This window comes from Lepus europaeus, unplaced genomic scaffold, assembly GCF_033115175.1.
Source record: "Lepus europaeus isolate LE1 unplaced genomic scaffold, mLepTim1.pri SCAFFOLD_502, whole genome shotgun sequence".
In the NCBI taxonomy this organism is placed as follows: domain Eukaryota; kingdom Metazoa; phylum Chordata; class Mammalia; order Lagomorpha; family Leporidae; genus Lepus; species Lepus europaeus.
This window is the reverse complement of record NW_026909378.1, coordinates 44,626-61,643: the sequence shown is the minus strand read 5'-3', so window position 1 is coordinate 61,643 and position 17,018 is coordinate 44,626. Positions and strand designations below refer to the sequence as shown.

Below are 17,018 nucleotides of genomic sequence, written 5' to 3'. Positions count from 1 at the left end.
AGTATCTGCCAGACGGTAGGGGGTGGGCAGGGAGGCAGCCCCAGGGGGCTGTGGGCCCCACGGGAACGGGTCCATGATTGTGGAAGTTGGGGGAGTGCCGTGAGCCCCACTTCTTGTGGACGTTTGGGTGCAGGTGATGAAGTCTGGGGTCTCCACGCCCCTCCCGCTGTCCTCAGTGGGTCTCTGCTCGCTGAGAGCTGCCCCCGCTGCCCCCTGGCTTGACCCTGGCAGAGTGAGTGACAGTTGGGTCCCAGCAGCCACTGCAGGCCTGGGTGGGGTGCGGGCTGTCTCAGCAGACATGGGGCCGCAGGTTCTTGGGAAGCAGGAGTGGGGGAGTCGGGCCCCGGCCTCAGGCTTGGAGCCGGACTGCGAACCAGAATCCCAGTCAGAAGCCCCTCCGCCCACAGGTGCAGACGGGGAAGCAGGAGCCGAGGTGTCCAGGGCACACAGGAAGTCACTCCCTCAGGCTGGACAGAGCCCGGAGCCAGGCCCAGATGACGCCAGGGGGCGGGGCCGCGGACACTCGGGGTTTCCGCTGTGTGTTCCTGCAGCCACATGGTGGGAATGGCCGTGGTGTGCATCTGGCCCCACCCTGCGCACTGCCCCTCCCTGCCACGCCTGGTGCCACTTCACCCTGCGCCAGCCCCCACCCCGCCCCCGGCGGCCCTTCCAGAAGTCCTGATGGCACGTTTCTCCGTTTATTTCTGTTCAGTTGGGGGCGCACATGGGTAGATGGTTCAGAGGGACAAATCTGTACCGCCGGACGCTGGCCGGGGCTTGGAGTCAGGGAGGGCCGGGAGGCCACCTCTGTGCCCGCGGCGCCGGCGGCAGCTTGGCTCCCAGCACAGGTACGGGGCGGGTGCTCCACCGGATGCCTGTGTTCCTGTGCGCTCTGCTACAGGCACGTCCCCTCTGTCAGGTATCATGGGGGCCGTGAGGGGAAGGGAAGGCGCCGGGTGAGGACCCGGCCGTTGCCTCGAGCGCCAGCCCTCTGGGGGGAGCGGGAAGCACCCCGTCCCGTTCTCCCTTCAGCGCGGCTCTTGCTGGGCGTCCCGGTGACAAGGTGCAGGCCCCAGGGTCGTCTCCAGGACGTGCGGGCCCCTAGGTGTGCGCCATCACCTGCTGGACGCCGGGGCGGTCCGCGGGGCAGCGCCGGGGCCCGCAGTGCATCTTCACCATCAGCCGCTGCAGTTTGCAGGGGAACTGCCTGTTGAGGCAGCGGTACAGCAGCGGTGTCACCGCGCCGCTCGAGAAGGCCAGGAACTTGGCCACGTCCTTGGCGAAGTGCAGCAGCCCGGCGTCGTGCCCAGCCGCGGGGTCCCCTCGCGAGGCCAGCACTGTGCGCCCCAGCAGCATCAGGTAGTAGGGCGTCCAGAGCCCGAACTGCGTGCACACGGTGGCCACCAGGAGCCTGTGCACCGACGGGTCCAGCCGGCCCGCGTCCTGGTCCAGCGCCGTGTCCTCCTTCCGGAGCCGTGAGATGAGCGCCAGCGCGTACAGCACAGCCAGGGCCGGCACCGCGAACCCGATGAGCACCAGGATGGCGTCGGCGGCCTCCGTGTTCTGCATCTGGGCGCACTCGGCGATGCGGGCGGCCACGTGGCTGCAGATGTAGAAGAGCAGGGAGGAGATGCTGGTGAGCAGGGCCCCGCCCCAGACGAAGCCGCACACGTGCCGTGTGTTGTACACGCTGGCCATGTGGGTGCGTGGCAGCGCCCGCTCGATGTAGTAGTCCAGGCAGAGCAGGGCAGTGGAGTACATGGTCACCAGCGAGGCCACGTGGAACAGCACCAGCAGCGTGACCTGCGCCTCGCTGCCCAGGCTCCAGAGCGCCCACCTGGAGCTGGGGGGCCCCAGGAGGGCGGCGGGGGCCAGGGCGGTGAGCAGCAGCCCCGCCACCGCCATGTTCACGAAGTACACGTCCGGCATGGTCATGGCACTCCTGTGGCACAGGTTCACCAGCACCAGCAGTGTGTTGTAGGCCAGGCCCAGGGGGACGCCCACAGCCAGGTAGAGCAGCGACAGGACCGCCAGCCCCAGGCGCAGCTCGTGGCACAGGGGCTCCTGGCTCCACCCCGTCTCGTTGAGGGGGCCGCAGCCCCACATGGTGCCCGCCGGGCTCTGCAGCTCTGTAGAGAAGAGAACCGAGGTCAGGCACCACTCTGCCCGCACGGCAGCACCAGAGAGTGCGGCCGCCGCACGGCTCCTCGGCTGGGCTCTCTGCAGCCAGGGACCTGGAGGACTGCCGTTCAGGGCCAGCTCCCCGCCCGCACCCAGGGCCGACAGGGCTCCTCCGCTGGGCGTGGAGACGCACAGGAGGCCGGGGAGGCTGGGTGCAGTGACCGGGGCTGCCGTCCCGACCAAATCCAGTGCTAAGGAGACTGGCCATGGGGCCTGCGGCGCGGGTGATGTGTGGGGACCTGGAGGGGAGACCGCAGAAACGGGTCCCCTCCTAGCTGTCGGCCTTAGGAAGCAGGTGCAGTGTGGCCCGGCCAGGCCCTGCTCTCAGAACACAAAGGAAAGGGCCTGGAACAGCCGTCCCTGCAGTAAACACGGCTGCTTCCCAGCACCGGACAAAGCCAGGAAGCCGGGTGCTGGTGTTGGCGCGGGGCCCCGCCTGCCGTGGACCCTCCTGAGGACGCCCTGGGGCGCGCGTGTGAGGGCCTCCCCCTCAGCCTCGCACAGCCCACATGCGGGGTCCCCACTGCTGCCCGCGGTCATGGCTGCGAGCAGCACCGTGAGCGGCGGCGGCGGCAGGAAGGGGAGGACGGAGGTGCGGTGCCGGCAGCCCGTGCTGTTCCCGCCACACGGTGCACAGTGCATGTTCTTCCCAGCTCAGCCCCAGTGCAGATGGGTGGCCCCGAGGTGTGGCCACCAGGCACCTCAGATAACTAGCGACCAGCACAGGCCGGCCTCCCCCTCTCCCGCGCTCCCGGGAGACCCACTGTGGACACAGGTCCCCACGCAGACCACCCGCCCCTTCACCAAGCCGGCCCGCCCCCAGGTGCCTGGGCCCTCCTGCCTGCTGGTCCCCGAGCGGCAGCCTGCGGCCGGCTCAGCCGACGCCGGCTCTGCCTCCTGCTCCCCTCCCTCCCCAGAGCTCGGCTCCTGGTGACCTGACGGTGGTGGCTGTGCCTGAGTGCCGGTGTGCCGGTGTGCTGGGTGCCTGGCTCCGGTCTGCTGAGCTGACCTGCGGCCCTCGTGGGCACTGCGGGCGGCTGTTGATGCGTGCGCTCTGCGCCCTAGAGCCCCGTCTTTGCCTGGCCTCACGTGGCACCCAGGATTTTCCCCGTTACCTTGTTTCAAACCTTCCTCTTCCGATGCTAGGGGCAGAAGCTGGGCTCCGTGGGTGTCGCTCAGGACGACGGACCCGCCATGCCTGCCTTCCCCCAACAGACCTGGCCGAGTGCCCGGCCCTTCTCCGTCTCCACCGGTAGCCGTCACCAGCAGTGCCCCCACGTGGCCGCAGGCCTCGGCCTTTATCTCGGGCACCAGGCTGGCCTCCACACTCAGGCAGCTCCTAGCCCCAGAGGGCCCACCGGCCCCTTATCAGCAGCCTGCGGCCCGGGCTTCCTTGTGTCCTCCCGGTCCCTCCCACGCCTCTACCCTCCTGGGCAGGCAAGGCCGCCCCTCCCTATCTCTGTTTACAGCCGCGTAGGACTGCACTCTCGGGTCCCTCCTGGACTTGGTAAACATCCAGCCGGGCCTGCCGCATCCTCCCGGCACCTGCCCTGCAGCCGTGGGCAGGCCAGAGCCGAGGGCAGAGCCGTCTGTGGCAGCCCAGGGCCTCGCTGGCAGTCTGCCAGCTCAGCTGTGGCTTAGCTCGTGGGGGGCGCGGGTGCTGCCAGCCGGCCACGCCCGCTTCGAGACCTCGCCTCACCTGCAGACAGCTTGCGCCTGACAGGTCTGTCCTCGGGCTGTGCGTGCTCGGCGGCCTGTAGCTGCCCGGCCGCGGGGGCGGGGGTGGAGGAGGGGTGGGACAGCACGGGGCAGGCCGCCAGCACCAAGTGCCTGCCCCGCGGAGGGTGGCCCGGCTGTCGGGAGACCGTCACGTGGAGCAGAGCTGGTTAGAATTCCCTGTGTGCGCACACACACGGGGGCCCTCGCTGGGGGCTGGCGCTCGGGGCCAGGTCAGCGCCTGGAGACCCTGTGTGCTGAGGCCCATTGTGGGCACTTAGAACCCAGAGTGCCTGTGCATCCTGCCTGGGGGGCTTAGAGGCCTGCGGACCCCTGCCCTCCCTGGAGTTAAGCAGCTCCTGTCTGCACTAGGGTGGGGGCGGGGGGACAGGTCAGTGCGTGGCCACCAAGGGACCCCCAGTCGGAGGTGGCACATCTCCCTGAGCTGGCTCGAGGGCGTCCTGCAGGTGGGGGCGGTGGGGGCCCGCAGGCTGCACCCCCAGACCATGGCATGTCAGTGCATTTGGTGGGGGAGCCAGGGCCATCAGGGAGGCATCCCCTCTCCCTCATCACCTGCTCCTGGGCTGACAGGTTCCAGGGGCGCGTGCTGGGGGCTGCAGCCCCCCCCCCCCCGCTCTGTGCCACCAGTGAGATCACCTGTCGTCACAGATGGGCATCTGCCCGGCCTGTGGGGCCCCACCAGAGCAGCCCTGCCCCGGCACTCACTGGCCTCACTTCCCCTTTCCTCACAGCCGTCGGCGTCCGCCTGCACAGACTTCCTGTCCCCTGTGCAGGAAGGAGGGTGTCCTGGAGGTTGGACAATGGTTGGCCCCTGCCCCAGCACAGGCCTTGGACTTGGGCCATCCCTCCAGCCAGCCAAGCCCTCTGGGAACTTCCTCAAGAGAAACTGGAACCCGGCACCCCATGCTGCCCAGGCTGTCTCTACAGCCTTGATGCTGACGGACGAGAGCCTGCGTTGCCCCTGGTGACGGGGGGAGGCCGGCCCGGGGCTGCACTGAGGGTGCCCACCGTGGCAGGAGTGACCACCCGTCACGGGGGCACCGCCCGCTGCCAGCCACCCCGGTCACAGAGCATCTGCAGCCCTTCCCAGCCGGGCTGCTCGGGCCTCCAGGCCCCTGCCCGGCCCCTTCCCACTCCCCGGCCCTGCCACTGCCCCACTTCCCCCCAGCTGGTTTGGCCACCTACCTTCCATTCTTACCACTGGCCTCTCCCGCCCCGACACCCACCCCCACCATTCCTTCAGGCCCTGCCTCCCACCCACTTGTGGTTCCCAGCCCCACAGCAGAGGCTGCGCCAGGAATGGACACTTGTCAGCGAGGGCCTGGCTGGGCTCTGTCCCACAGCCTCTGGCCAGCTTCCAGCCCCGCGGAGTCCAGGGAACTCAGTGTGTGGACAGCACTGGCTCCAGGGGACAAGAGGCCCAAAGTCCACCCCTGCCATCCCCAGGTCACCAGGTACAGGGCACCACGCTCGTGGTCCTGACAAGCAAAGGCCGGCCGGCCGCCTGCTCGGCCCGGGACAAGACTCGGGGCCCCCAGGCGGAGGGGCTGCAGGGCTCAGGGAGGGCGCTGGGCCCGCCATGGGCTCCAGCCGCGCAGGACAGCCCGACTCAGGCTGTCACGTGAGGCCCAGACCTCCCGCAGGGGAGGGGTCTGCTAGCCCAGAGGAGCGGTCTCTTCTCCCAAGGCCCCACAGGGTCCCCATACCGGCATTCAGGCAGGTGCCCCCAGGGGGGCTCTGGGCCAGTGACCCCCTCACGTCTACCCTCCCCCACGCCCCGGCCAGCTGCCTGCAGCAGAGCAGTGTGGGGAAGGAAGACCCGAGGGTGCTGAGGGCCGGGAGCCCTGGTGAGAGCCGGGTGCTGTTGGTGACTGCTGGCTTGGGGATCTGGGGCATCGCCCCAGCTAGCAAGGAGTTTGCGCTTCCCTGGGCCCTGCCCAAACATCGAGGCCCAGAGATACCTTTGGGGTCCATGGTTTCTCCGTGATGACCTCCCACAGAGACCAGCTCCAGTGTGGCAGTCTAGCTGGGCACAGGCAGGCCTGGGTGCCGGTCACCAGCTCCACGGCAGCCCCCTCCCCCCCAGCCTGGGCTGAGCAGAGTGTCCACAAGGCACAGGGCAGAGGCCTGGCTGCGGAGACCTAGGCCGCCGCCTCTGCCGAGTAGGGCAGATGGGGGCACAGGACGGGGCACAGCCAGAGGCCCCCCATGAGCTGATGGGGGCACAGGACGGGGCACAGCCAGAGGCCCCCCATGGGCTGATGGGGGCACAGGACAGGGCACAGCCAGAGGCCCCCGTGGGCTGATGGGGGCACAGGACGGAGTACAGCCAGAGGCCTCCATGGGCTGATGGGGGCACAGGACGGGGCACAGCCAGAGGCCTCCATGGGCTGATGGGGGCACAGGACGGCGTACAGCCAGAGGCCCCCGTGGGCTGATGGGGGCACAGGACGGGGCACAGCCAGAGGCCCCCGTGGGCTGATGGGGGCACAGGATGGGGCACAGCCAGAGGCCCCCCATGGGCTGATGGGGGCACAGGACGGGGCACAGCCAGAGGCCCCCGTGGGCTGATGGGGGCACAGGACGGGGCACAGCCAGAGGCCCCCGTGGGTGGGCTGATGGGGGCACAGGACGGGGCACAGCCAGAGGCCCCCGTGGGCTGATGGGCGCACAGGACGGGGCACAGCCAGAGGCCTCCATGGGCTGATGGGGGCACAGGACGGCGTACAGCCAGAGGCCTCCATGGGCTGATGGGGGCACAGGACGGAGTACAGCCAGAGGCCTCCATGGGCTGATGGGGGCACAGGACGGGGCACAGCCAGAGGCCTCCATGGGCTGATGGGGGCACAGGATGGGGCACAGCCAGAGGCCTCCATGGGCTGATGGGGGCACAGGACGGGGCACAGCCAGAGGTCCCCGTGGGCTGATGGGGGCACACAGGACAGGGCACAGCCACAGCCAGAGGTCCCCGTGGGCTGATGGGGGCACACAGGACGGGGCACAGCCACAGCCAGAGGTCCCCGTGGGCTGATGGGGGCACAGGATGGGGCACAGCCAGAGGCCTCCATGGGCTGATGGGGGCACAGGACGGGGCACAGCCAGAGGCCCCCCGTGGCCAGTGTGGGGCTTGTGAGGCTGTCGAGGGACCTGGACCGCAGGGTAACCCCAGTCCTTGAGCTGTGTTCTTGCCCTGACCCGTGGCCTCCATGAGGGGCTCTCAGTGGCACTCTGATGGGGGATGGGGGTGCTCTAAGCGGCTTAACCTGCTGCACCACAGCGTCGGCCCCTGGCGTCCAGTCTTGCTGCTCGCAAGCTGTGTGCCTTTGGTTGGGCAGAAAACTATCCCCGTGCCTCAGTTTCTGCCAGCTTGGGGACATCCTCCTGAGGTTATCAGGACGAAATCTCCATGTGTGGCATGGAGGCAGGCTCGGCACCTGCCTGGCCCTGGTGTTGGGGCATGAAGGGTGCACACCTTTGGGTTTCAGATCTGTCTCCGCCCCCATCCCTGCCCAGATAGCGTGACAGGCAGAGGAAGCTGTGCTATTGCCCTTCTCCAGAACCTCTGTCGCCCACAGGAAGTGGAGGCGTGGCCTGGGGTGGGGGTGACAGTGCGCTGGAGCAGCAGCCAAGCGCGCACACCAGCGGGAAGCATGCCCAGCCGGCAGGGAAGCTGGGCGGCGGCGAGCACCGGCAGGTGGCAGGGGCTCTGCGGTGCTCGCGTCTGTGTGCCCCAGCTTGGGCTCTGCACCAGCTCTGGCGTGCCCCACGGCTGCCAGGCCCTTGGTTCTTCCCTGTAACTTAGCACCTTGAGGGGGCCTGCTGGCCAGGGCGGTGGCCACGTCGGGGCGGGCTGCCGGCGCCGTTTCAGTGTCAGATGTCGGCATCTTTGTTCCCATGCCTTCTTTTAAAAGAGCCTAAAGCGGTGCGGCTCCGGCCACCCACGCCCGTGAACAGCAAACCTGTGAGCAACCAGACGAGCTTTGCCAAAGTCTGGGCTGTGTTCAGCTGCGCCCCATAGAAGCTGGTGGCCCATGCTGCTGACAGAGAGGGGGCTGACGGCTGGCGACAGTGACGCAGGCGCAGGCTGCATGTGAGAGCGAGTGTGTGCATGCTGACTCAGTGCGCGCAAAGCAGAAGCCAGCAAAGGGGAACCATACCAAGCGCAGGTGGCTGAGAGGGGCCAGGCCGCTGCCGTCCCGCACGCTGACCCTCACTCCCCGGGCCGCTGCCGTCCCGCACGCTGACCCTCACTCCCCGGGCTGCTGCCGTCCCGCACGCTGACCCTCACTCCAGGGGCCGCTGCCGTCCCCGCACGCTGACCCTCACTCCCCGGGCCGCTGCCGTCCCGCACCCTGACCCTCACTCCCCGGGCCGCTGCCGTCCCCGCACGCTGACCCTCACTCCCCGGGCCGCTGCCGTCCCGCACGCTGACCCTCACTCCCCGGGCCGCTGCCGTCCCGCACGCTGACCCTCACTCCCCGGGCCGCTGCCGTCCCGCACGCTGACCCTCACTCCCCGGGCCGCTGCCGTCCCGCATGCTGACCCTCACAGCCCCTCCCTGGCCACCACGTCCACCCCTCCAGCTCCCCGTGCTCCCTCCCAACTGCCCACAGCTCTCTCTGCCCCGTGGCCTTGCTGAGGAGGGGTGGAGAGTGGACACTGTTAGCCCCCCCGAGTGGAGCGGCTGGCAGGCAGCAGGGGATGAGGCCTCTTGTTCCAGCACAGAGCCTGGGACCTGGGTGGGAGTGGTCGCGGGCCTCTGCCCGAGCGGGGTGGTTGGGAGAGGAGTGGGGCTGCTGGCTGACGGTATTTGAGGTGGACCTGCCGTGCACCACATCCTCCTGAACGTTTACTTCCTTGTGGCGATGGGCAGAGCCTTTAGTGATGGTAACTCAGGCTCTGCAAAGGGTCTGGCAGCGTGGTCGGGCCTGGGGTGTGGTGAAGCCCGCTCACCATGCAAACGGCCTTCTGCCTGCACAGCTCTGCCTGCCAGGCAGTGTGAGGCTGCCGCGTGCCTTCCCACCAGCAGCGAGGAGCAGCTACTGGCTCCGGGAGGCTCTGGGTCCCAGCCCCTCCCAGGGGGCCGTGCAGTCCTGAGCCCCTCCCGGGGGGCCATGCAGTCCTAGTCCTCCACCAGGGGGCCGTGCAGTCCTGAGCCCCTCCCAGGGGGCCGTGCAGTCCTAGCCCCCTGGCCTCTGTGCTCCATCTCAGACCGCGGCCAGGCTCCCTGGCTGCCAGCTTGTTGGGTGCAGGCTGGCCCCCTCTGAGGGACGCCTGTCCTGCTCGGCCTGCTCTGGGTCTTAGCACTGGGGTGCAAGGGACCCGAAGGGACCTGAAGCTGGGGTGCACAGGACGCCTGCCCTGTTCCCTGTCGGCAGCTCCCGTCAGGAAACACACCACTGCACTCAGCCTCGCGCTCTGACACCCACACAGTGCAGCCGCTGAGCACAGCCTAGAGGGGCCGGTCCCCTAGGGCTTCCCGTACCCAACCCCGGGCTGCACACACCACACCCCTCCCCAGCAGCTGGTCTGCGGCGCGAGTGCGCTGTCTTCACACCCTGACCAGTCCCCTCTGTGCCATTCCTCGGCTTTCCCTCCTCAACGACCTGCTCGGGGGACGCCCAGGCCACTGCCCCCTCGCTCCCTGGCTGTGAAGCCGCAGGTCGGCACTCAGTGGACAGCCCATCGTCGTAGAGCGCTGTGGCCAGGGCCAGGCGGTGTGGCCACACTCCGCTCGGGGCTGTCGGTCTGCTGGCCTGTGCCAGGGGCCATGGACAGCACCCACCCCGGAGCCGGCAGTGGGGCGCTCAGGACGGGAGCTACCTGGTACAGGATCATCCCTGGGGTGCGCCCACGCGCAGGCGGGCAAGTGCGGCCTCTGGTCAGGTCGGGAGGGCTGGGAGGACACTCCTGCTGTCCATGTGGACCCAGCCCCAAGACTTACAGGAAGGGTTCTTGTGGGGAGGGAGGACGCGCTCGGGCCGCCCGCACGGCCTCAGCTGTCCGCAGCAGGTCGATGACCGGGCAGCTGGCCCTGGCTGCCCGCCCCAGGCTGGCCGTGGCCGGGAGGCTCCGCGGCCCTCTCCCAGCAAGGGACGGCGCGACGCTGGTGGCGACAGTCAGCGGAGCACGGCAGCCCACTGTCGCCCCGGGGCCGCCCAACCCCAGCCCCAGGGTACTACTCACCGGCTCGCTGAGCAGTGGCCCCCGCGGGCAGCCTGGGCTCGGAGCAGGCGGCAGGCTCACGGCACGCACGCCGCCCGGGCCCTGTGTACACACGTGACCCACGGCCCCGCCCCGGCCGGTAACCCGAGCCCTGGCCCCGCCTTGGCGTGCGGTTGGACCGCGGGGAGAGCGGGCCCCAGAGCAGGAGGGGGAGGCGGGTGTCGGGCCTACACCTGGGCCTGCACCTGAGCCGCGGTGGGGGACAGGCGTCTTAGCGAGCTGTGGTGGCCGAAGTGGGGCCGCACGCGCAGCCTCGCAAGTGCTCCCTGGGAGCCGAAGGCAGGGGGCCAGGGTTGGACACAGCAGCAGTCACGGGAGGGCAGCCAGCGCCGGCCTCGCGCCGGCCTCAGCTCTGGTCAGGGCCACCTTGGACCCCACCTGTTGCCGGCTCTTAGGGAGTGAACCAGCAGATGGGAGACCTGGCTCTTTCTCTGCCTTTCAAAATGAAGTAACAACTCTAAAAGATAAAAAGATGGAGGCTGGCACTGTGGCACAGCGGGTTAAGGCGCCGACCTGCAGCACCGGCATCCCATATGGGCACTGGTTCAAGTCCCGGCTGCTCCTCTTCCGATCCAGCTCCCTGCTGTGGTCTGGGAAAGCAGTGGAAGGTGGCCCAAGTCCTTGGGCCCCTGCACCCACGTGGGAGACCTGGAGGAAGCTCCTGGCTTCAGATCAGTTCAGCTCTGGCCATTACAGCCATTTGGCCATCTGGGGAATGAACTAGCAGATGGAAGATACCCCCTCTCTCTCTTTCTCTCTCTTTCTAATTCTTTCAAATAAATAAAAAATATTTTTTTAAAAAAAGATAAAAGGACTTGGGGTCCCGAACAGAATCCGGTCTCCCCCAGGCTGCTGTGTCTGGGCACAGTGGGGGCACCTGCTGCTGGCCGACTCCCCCCTAAGATGTAGTGCAGGAGGTGGCTGTGGCCACATAGAGCTGGCCTCACTGTGGTGGGCGGTCCCTGCCGCTGGTTCCCGCACTCGCAGCCCCCCAACACCGCACCCCAGATTAGGGAAACAGGTCACCTTTCCGCTTGCCACGTGCGGAGACTTGGCAAGCCTTCTGGGCTGTTCCGCAGTGGCCACAGCTGTGTTGTACCCCCAGAGGACTGGCCCTGCTGGCCAGGTGTCTGCCGGGGGCGGGAAGCCGGAGGTTGCTTCGGCTCCCCACCTGGCAAGGCAGGTGCGCCTCTGGAAATGGTGTCGTGTGCGATGTGTGGACCGGGGAGGGGACTGTTGACTTACTGGTTCTGAGTGACTTCATGGTTTTGCGGGCACGGTGAGTTGTGGCAGGCCTTCGTAAGGAAGCGTGGGGGGCCTCGGGAGAGACCCAGTCCCTCATCCCCTGGGAGGCCAGCGGCCGGGGAGCCGGGGAGTGCCGTCCCTGCTGCAAGGTCCCGGCTGGGCAGTGGCTTCTGCGTGCTCGCCGTGCCTCCCTCCCTGCCTCTCCGGGGTGCACCCTCTGAGGAGGCGGGTCCCCTGTAGCGGCAGAGATGTGCCCACGATGGTCTCTGGCGTGCCACCGTGGCAGTCAGAAGGCACAGGCACGGTGCAGCCCTCGGCCCCGCTGTCGGCTGCCCTCCCTTTGTGCGAGAGCCGCAGGCTCTCGGGTGTGGAGACAGGCATGCAGCCCTGCGGACACCACGGACAGCAGGAGTCGGCCTGACCCCACCACTGCCGGCGCTGGCTGGAGCGGCAGATGCTCCGCACCCAGGGAGCTGCGGGAACGAGGGCAGGAGGCCGGCCGGCGCTAGTTAGAAACTCGTGTGTCTGACCTGGCCCTGAGCAGCGCCCCATGGGGCAGGGTCCCCAGCCGAAGGGAGGGAGAGGCCGTGAACGCCTGCGTGCGGCAGGGACACCAGCTCCTGTCTGCTCTGGGGCGGGGCTGGCACAGGGGCGCCGCCCGTGTGGGCCCTCACCCCCAGAGGCAGGCAGAGAGGGAGCGTGGCCAGCATTTATTGCCGTGTGCACGCCGGACCCCTCGTCCAGGCAGCTCCGTCCTACAGAAAGGCTGCTTTGATTGGCCACTTGGGCCGTGTGTGGCACAGCAGGCCGAGCCACTGCTTGGGACACCTGAGTGAGTCCTAGCCCCTCTGCTGCTGGCCTACCCCACCCCTACCCCGTAATGCGTCCTGAGTCCTAGCCCCTCCGCTGCCGGCCCATCCCTCACCCCCCGCCCTGTAATGCGTCCCCAGTCCTAGCCCCTCCACTGCCAGCGCCCCCCCCCCCCATAATGCATCCCGGGAGGCAGTGGATCACGGCTCAAGTGCTGGGGCCCTGCCGTCCACATGGCAGACCCAGGTGGAGTTACCGGCTCCTGGCTTCACCCTGACCCAGCGCCAGCTGTTGCAGGCGTTTGGGGAGGGGAAGAGCAGATGGAAGTTCTCTGTCTCGCTCGCTTGCTCTGCCTCTCGAGTAAATGAAAAGTAAATAAACATTTAAAAAGAAAAAAAGGTTCCACTTGGGACAGCCGTATCAGAGTACATCGGTTTGAGCCCAGTGCACCCTGGGAGGCAGGGTGACCGCTACAGTCCTGGGGCCTCCGCCACCCACGTGGGAGACCTGATGGGGCTCCCGGCTCCTGCCCGGCCCGGCTGTGGTGGGCATTCGGGGAGAGAGCCAGTGCCTGGGAAGTCTCCTGGTTCTGGCTTCATCGCTGTCTCCCTCCCTCTCCTTCCCCCGCCCCACTCTGTCTGCCTTTCAAGCAAATAAAATCCATAAATAATTGTATTTATTTTCTCAAAGAAGCTCTTTGGAAGCCCCTCTGCTGCTGGCCCTTTCAGCCAGGTGGCACGGATGTGGACGTGGAAGCTCCCCGTGGTCTGTGTCTCTTTCCTTCACAAAGGTGCCACGGACTGGGCCTCCAGACCCAGCGGCTCTGCCAGGAGACCGCGTCCCACTAGTCGCAGGGCCCTTGTGGGTGACAGGTGCCAGCTCTGTCCCGAGTGCTCCCCGGCCGAGCTCGCCACGCTCCTGCACGCAGGCCAGGCGAGGTTCCTCACGCCGGTTCCCTGTGGCTGCGGTGGTTCTTGGGGAGGTCTGGTGAGCTGAGCTCAGCCCCAGGCTCCCAGGGGAGGCCCTGCCGGGCCCCATCCACAGAAGGGAAGCCAAGACCCAGGAGGATCTGACCCACCTGGCCACACAGGCCGGCGCTGGGTTGCCTGTCGGGTGACAAAGGGACCCCTGCAGCAGGGTGTCACCCCAGACACGGCAGCGACGTTATCCGGTGGCCAGGGGCCCCGTGTTGGGGGGGGCAGAGGCCACGCAGCTGAGCCCCAGCCCTGGCACTGCCTCCTGTCTGTGGGACAGGCCCCACAGTTGGGCTGCTTCCTCCTGGACCATGTCTCTTCCCTTCCCAAACCTTCAAAGTCCACGTGAGCGCCATGGCTCCACGAGCAGGCGCGAGGGCCACAGCAAGGCCCTGTGCCCTGCGTCTTCAGCTGCCTGCCCCGAGCACGTGGCCCAGGGAGCCCAGACCTGGCCCAGCCTGTGCGTGGACCTGCAGGCCGCTGAGCAGGATGGCCGGCAGCGCACCATGGCCGGCTGGAGGGACGGGGAGGGGCCGGGCTCACCTGCAGAGGCTGGGGCTGGACGCGGGGCTTCCCCACAGACCCGGAGCCGTCACCAGGGAGCGACGGCCGCTGTGGGCCCAGGTGCAGCACAGGCTAAAGCAGAAAGGGTGCCCCTGAGGTCAGGGCCCTGGTCTCTTCCACTTTTTGTTTCTCTCTATTCGCACTTTGTTTGAAAGGCAGGGAGACCTGCTGCCTCCCTCCCCAGATGCCCACAGCGGTCGGGACTGAAGCCGGGAACATGGAACCCAGCCTGGGTGTGCCTGGTGGTGGCACCAAGGCCCAGGTTCATCTCCCAAACCCAGGCACTCACGGGATGCAGGGGTCCTGAGCCGCTCCAGGGCCTGCCCCTGCCCCTTCCTGGCCGGGCGCCCCGCCCCCATGGCCTTTCTGGGCAGCTGTGTGAGCGCCCGCCGACTGGTGGTTGGCCCTCTCTCCTGCCCCACAGCGCCCCCCGTTGCCCACTGCAGGCCGTGCCCCGGGAACAGGTGCACTGCCCACCCCCAGGCTCTGCAGCAACAGACGAGCCAGCCCCTGCTCCGGGTGCAGGCAGGTGGCGGGGGGGCTCCTCGGGGTCCGACTCCCTGCGCTTCCCTCACCGAGAGGTGGACATTCCGGGCGAGGCTTTGTGCCGAGTGTGCTCCTGACCTCGTGTCCGCCGACAGCTTGTCCGCCGAATCCCCTCAACGTCCTAGGCGGCAGAAAACCGGCCTGTGCTCCTGCTGCCCCCTGGCCGCACGGGGGTGGGGCTCAGCCGCCCCCCTCCAGGACACCTGACCCAGGCCTGCGGCACTGCCAGGGAAGGGCCTTGCCGCCCACCCTTGCTTGTGCCATGTCTCTGGGGACCCCTAATCTGAACCCCAGGGACAGGCAGCGGGCGCTGCCCTGCCCAAGCCCAGCCGGGCAGTTCGCTGGGTGGAGGGGGTGGGGGGCCGCCCTGGGCAGCGCGGCTGGCAGAGAGGCTGGGGGCCTTGGTTCCCTCCTGTGAAGTGGACGCTGCGGCCCGGTGCGGTGTCCGGCCCCATCACCCCGGCGCCGCCAGCCTGTCTGTGCGGACGGGCCCGGGGCAGTGGAGGACGCAGGGGCGCCGAGCGTCCCCCGGCTCCGGAGTGCGCTCTGTCCTGCGCCCTCTGCCCCTGCTGAGCCTGGAAAAGGGGTCGGTGGTCTCGGGCTGGAGGAGACGCGAGCCCCGCAAAGGCCCACGGCTGAGTGCCTAGGCGGAGGCTGCGGGGCCGGTGGCAGACGGGGTCTCGGGCGCGCAGGCCGCCGGGGGACGCGCCTGGCTCTCGCAACGCGGGGTCGCCGAACGGGGGAGGAGAGGGGGCGGCGGCCGGCCGGGCCCCAGGTCCGCAGGGCCTCGCGGCAGACCCCAAGCAGCTGGGGCCGTGCCGGGGCGGCGAACCCCTTGCGCTCGGTGGCGGCCTCCGCGTCTCCGCGCCCAGCAGCCCCCGCCCGCCGGGCGCCCCGCCCTCTGCCCTGCGCGCTTGCGTCACCGCCCAGCCGGCTGGATCTGGTTCCAGCGAGCCGCCTGTCGCACATGCGCAGTGCGTGGGCGTTGCGGCGGGGTGCGGTGTGGCCGGCAGGTGCGGCGGTGGTTGGGGCGCTAGTCCAGTGGCCCGCAGTGCCCGCAGTGCCCGCGAGCCCGACGGCCTGGACGCGGAGGTCAGTGCGCCCGGGGGGGCCCGGGAGGCACCCCGGGAGGGGGAGGGGCGGCCCCCTTCCGGCCAGGCCCGGTACCCTCCCCCAGGACTCCGCCCGCCTGCCCTAGGGGCCCCTCGGGGGCTGGACCCCCCATCCTGCCGCCCCCGTCCCCACCCCAGGCTCAGCCTCCCGTTGTCCAAGCGGGGTCTCACCGCTGGGAGGCCCACCCCGCGCGGGACACTCAGGCCACCCGCTGTTAACCGCTCTCCCTCAGCCGTGACGGCCCTGTGCGCTCAGGAGTTTGCACGCGTGGTGACTGTGGGTCTGGCACCAGCTCGCGCTTCCTGGAGGCTGGCGCGCCTGCCTGTTCGGTTCTGCTGTTCCGGTTCCGGTTCCCGTAGCTCAGACGTCCTGTGTGCCTGCAGGGCCCAGAGGGTACGGGCGCCCCAGGAAGACCGCAGCCCAGCGCGGCTGGACCGACAGGGCACACGCCAGCGTCCGGTGCTCGGGTCCCAGGGCTGCGGAGACCCTGGCTGACTGTCGGCCAGGGAGCCTGCAGGCCGGGCTCGCCTTCCACGTGTGGTCGCACCGGCCTGTGTGTGAGGGGAAGGCTAGAGCCTTAACAGCCGGCGGGCACCGGGCTTGGCCAGGGCGCCGCGGAGGGAGAATTGTGCTGACGGCCACGTGGACAAGGCACGCTGGGCCCCGGGCCTGTGCCCCCGCAGCGGGGTCCTGTGCCTGGAGTGCAGAGCTGCTGGGGGCAGGGGTGAGAGTCTGCCCACAGCTCAGCCAGAGACGGGGAGCCCTTGGGGCTGGCAGCAGGGGCTTGGGGGTGCCCGTGCTGAGCAGTGAGCTGCCTGCCTCGGCGCAGAGTGCCCCAGAGAAGGGGGCTCCGGCCCCGGTGGCCTCGTGGTGCACAGTGCAGAGAGCCCCAGAGAGGGGGGCTCTGGCCCGGGTGGCCTCGTGCACAGTGCAGAGTGCCCCAGGGAAGGGGGCTCTGGCCCCGGTGGCCTAGTGGTGCAGAGTGCCCCAGAGAGGGGGGGCTCCGGCCCCAGTGGCCTCGTGGTACAGAGTGCCCCAGAGAGGGGGGCTCCGGCCCCGGTGGCCTCGTGGTGCACAGTGCAGAGTGCCCCAGAGAAGGGGGCTCCGGCCCCGGTGGCCTCGTGGTGCAGAGTGCAGAGTGCCCCAGAGAGGGGGGCTCCGGCCCCGGTGGTCTCGTGGTGCACAGTGCAGAGTGCCCCAGGGAAGGGGGCTCCGGCCCCGGTGGCCTAGTGGTGCAGAGTGCCCCAGAGAGGGGGGCTCCGGCCCCGGTGACCTCGTGGCACACGGTGCAGAGTGCCCCAGAGAGGGGGGCTCCAGCCCTGGTGGCCTCGTGGTGCACAGAGTGCCCCAGAGAGGGGGGCTCCGGCCCGGGTGGCCTCGTGGCGCACAGTGCAGAGTGCCCCAGAGAGGGGGGCTCCGGCCCCGGTGACCTCGTGGCACACGGTGCAGAGTGCCCCAGAGAGGGGGGCTCCGGCCCCGGTGGCCTCGTGGTGCACAGTGCAGAGTGCCCCGGAGAAGGGGGCTCCGGCCACGGTGGTCTCGTGGTGCACAGTGCAGAGTGCCCCAGAGGGGGGCTCCGGCCCCGGTGGCCTCGTGGCGCACAGTGCAGAGTGCCCCGGAGAC

General features: G+C 69.1%; 1 protein-coding gene across 4 annotated transcripts; it reads right to left on the bottom strand.

Moving 5' to 3' along the window:
• Nucleotides 1-684: 684 nt before the first annotated feature.
• On the bottom strand, nt 685-10,184 carry GPR146 (G protein-coupled receptor 146). Of its 4 annotated transcripts, none has more exons than XM_062185581.1 (2): nt 10,105-10,184; nt 685-2,129 (listed from the first exon to the last, which is right to left on the bottom strand). In XM_062185581.1, the coding sequence occupies exon 2, from the start codon at nt 2,104-2,106 to the stop codon at nt 1,102-1,104; it is 1,005 nt and encodes a 334-aa protein (XP_062041565.1). In that variant the 5' UTR covers nt 2,107-2,129; nt 10,105-10,184; the 3' UTR covers nt 685-1,101. The 4 variants fall into 4 exon arrangements, with proteins under 4 accessions (XP_062041565.1, XP_062041566.1, XP_062041567.1 ...); XM_062185582.1 differs by lacking the exon at nt 10,105-10,184 and adding an exon at nt 9,742-10,059; XM_062185583.1 differs by lacking the exon at nt 10,105-10,184 and adding an exon at nt 3,881-5,048.
• Between the last annotated feature and the right edge of the window lie 6,834 nt (nt 10,185-17,018).

What these genes read in the sequence shown, in the direction of transcription:
- GPR146 (XM_062185581.1), bottom strand. Translation starts at nt 2,106, where the DNA reads ATGTGGGGCTGCGGCCCCCTCAACGAGACGGGGTGGAGCCAGGAGCCC.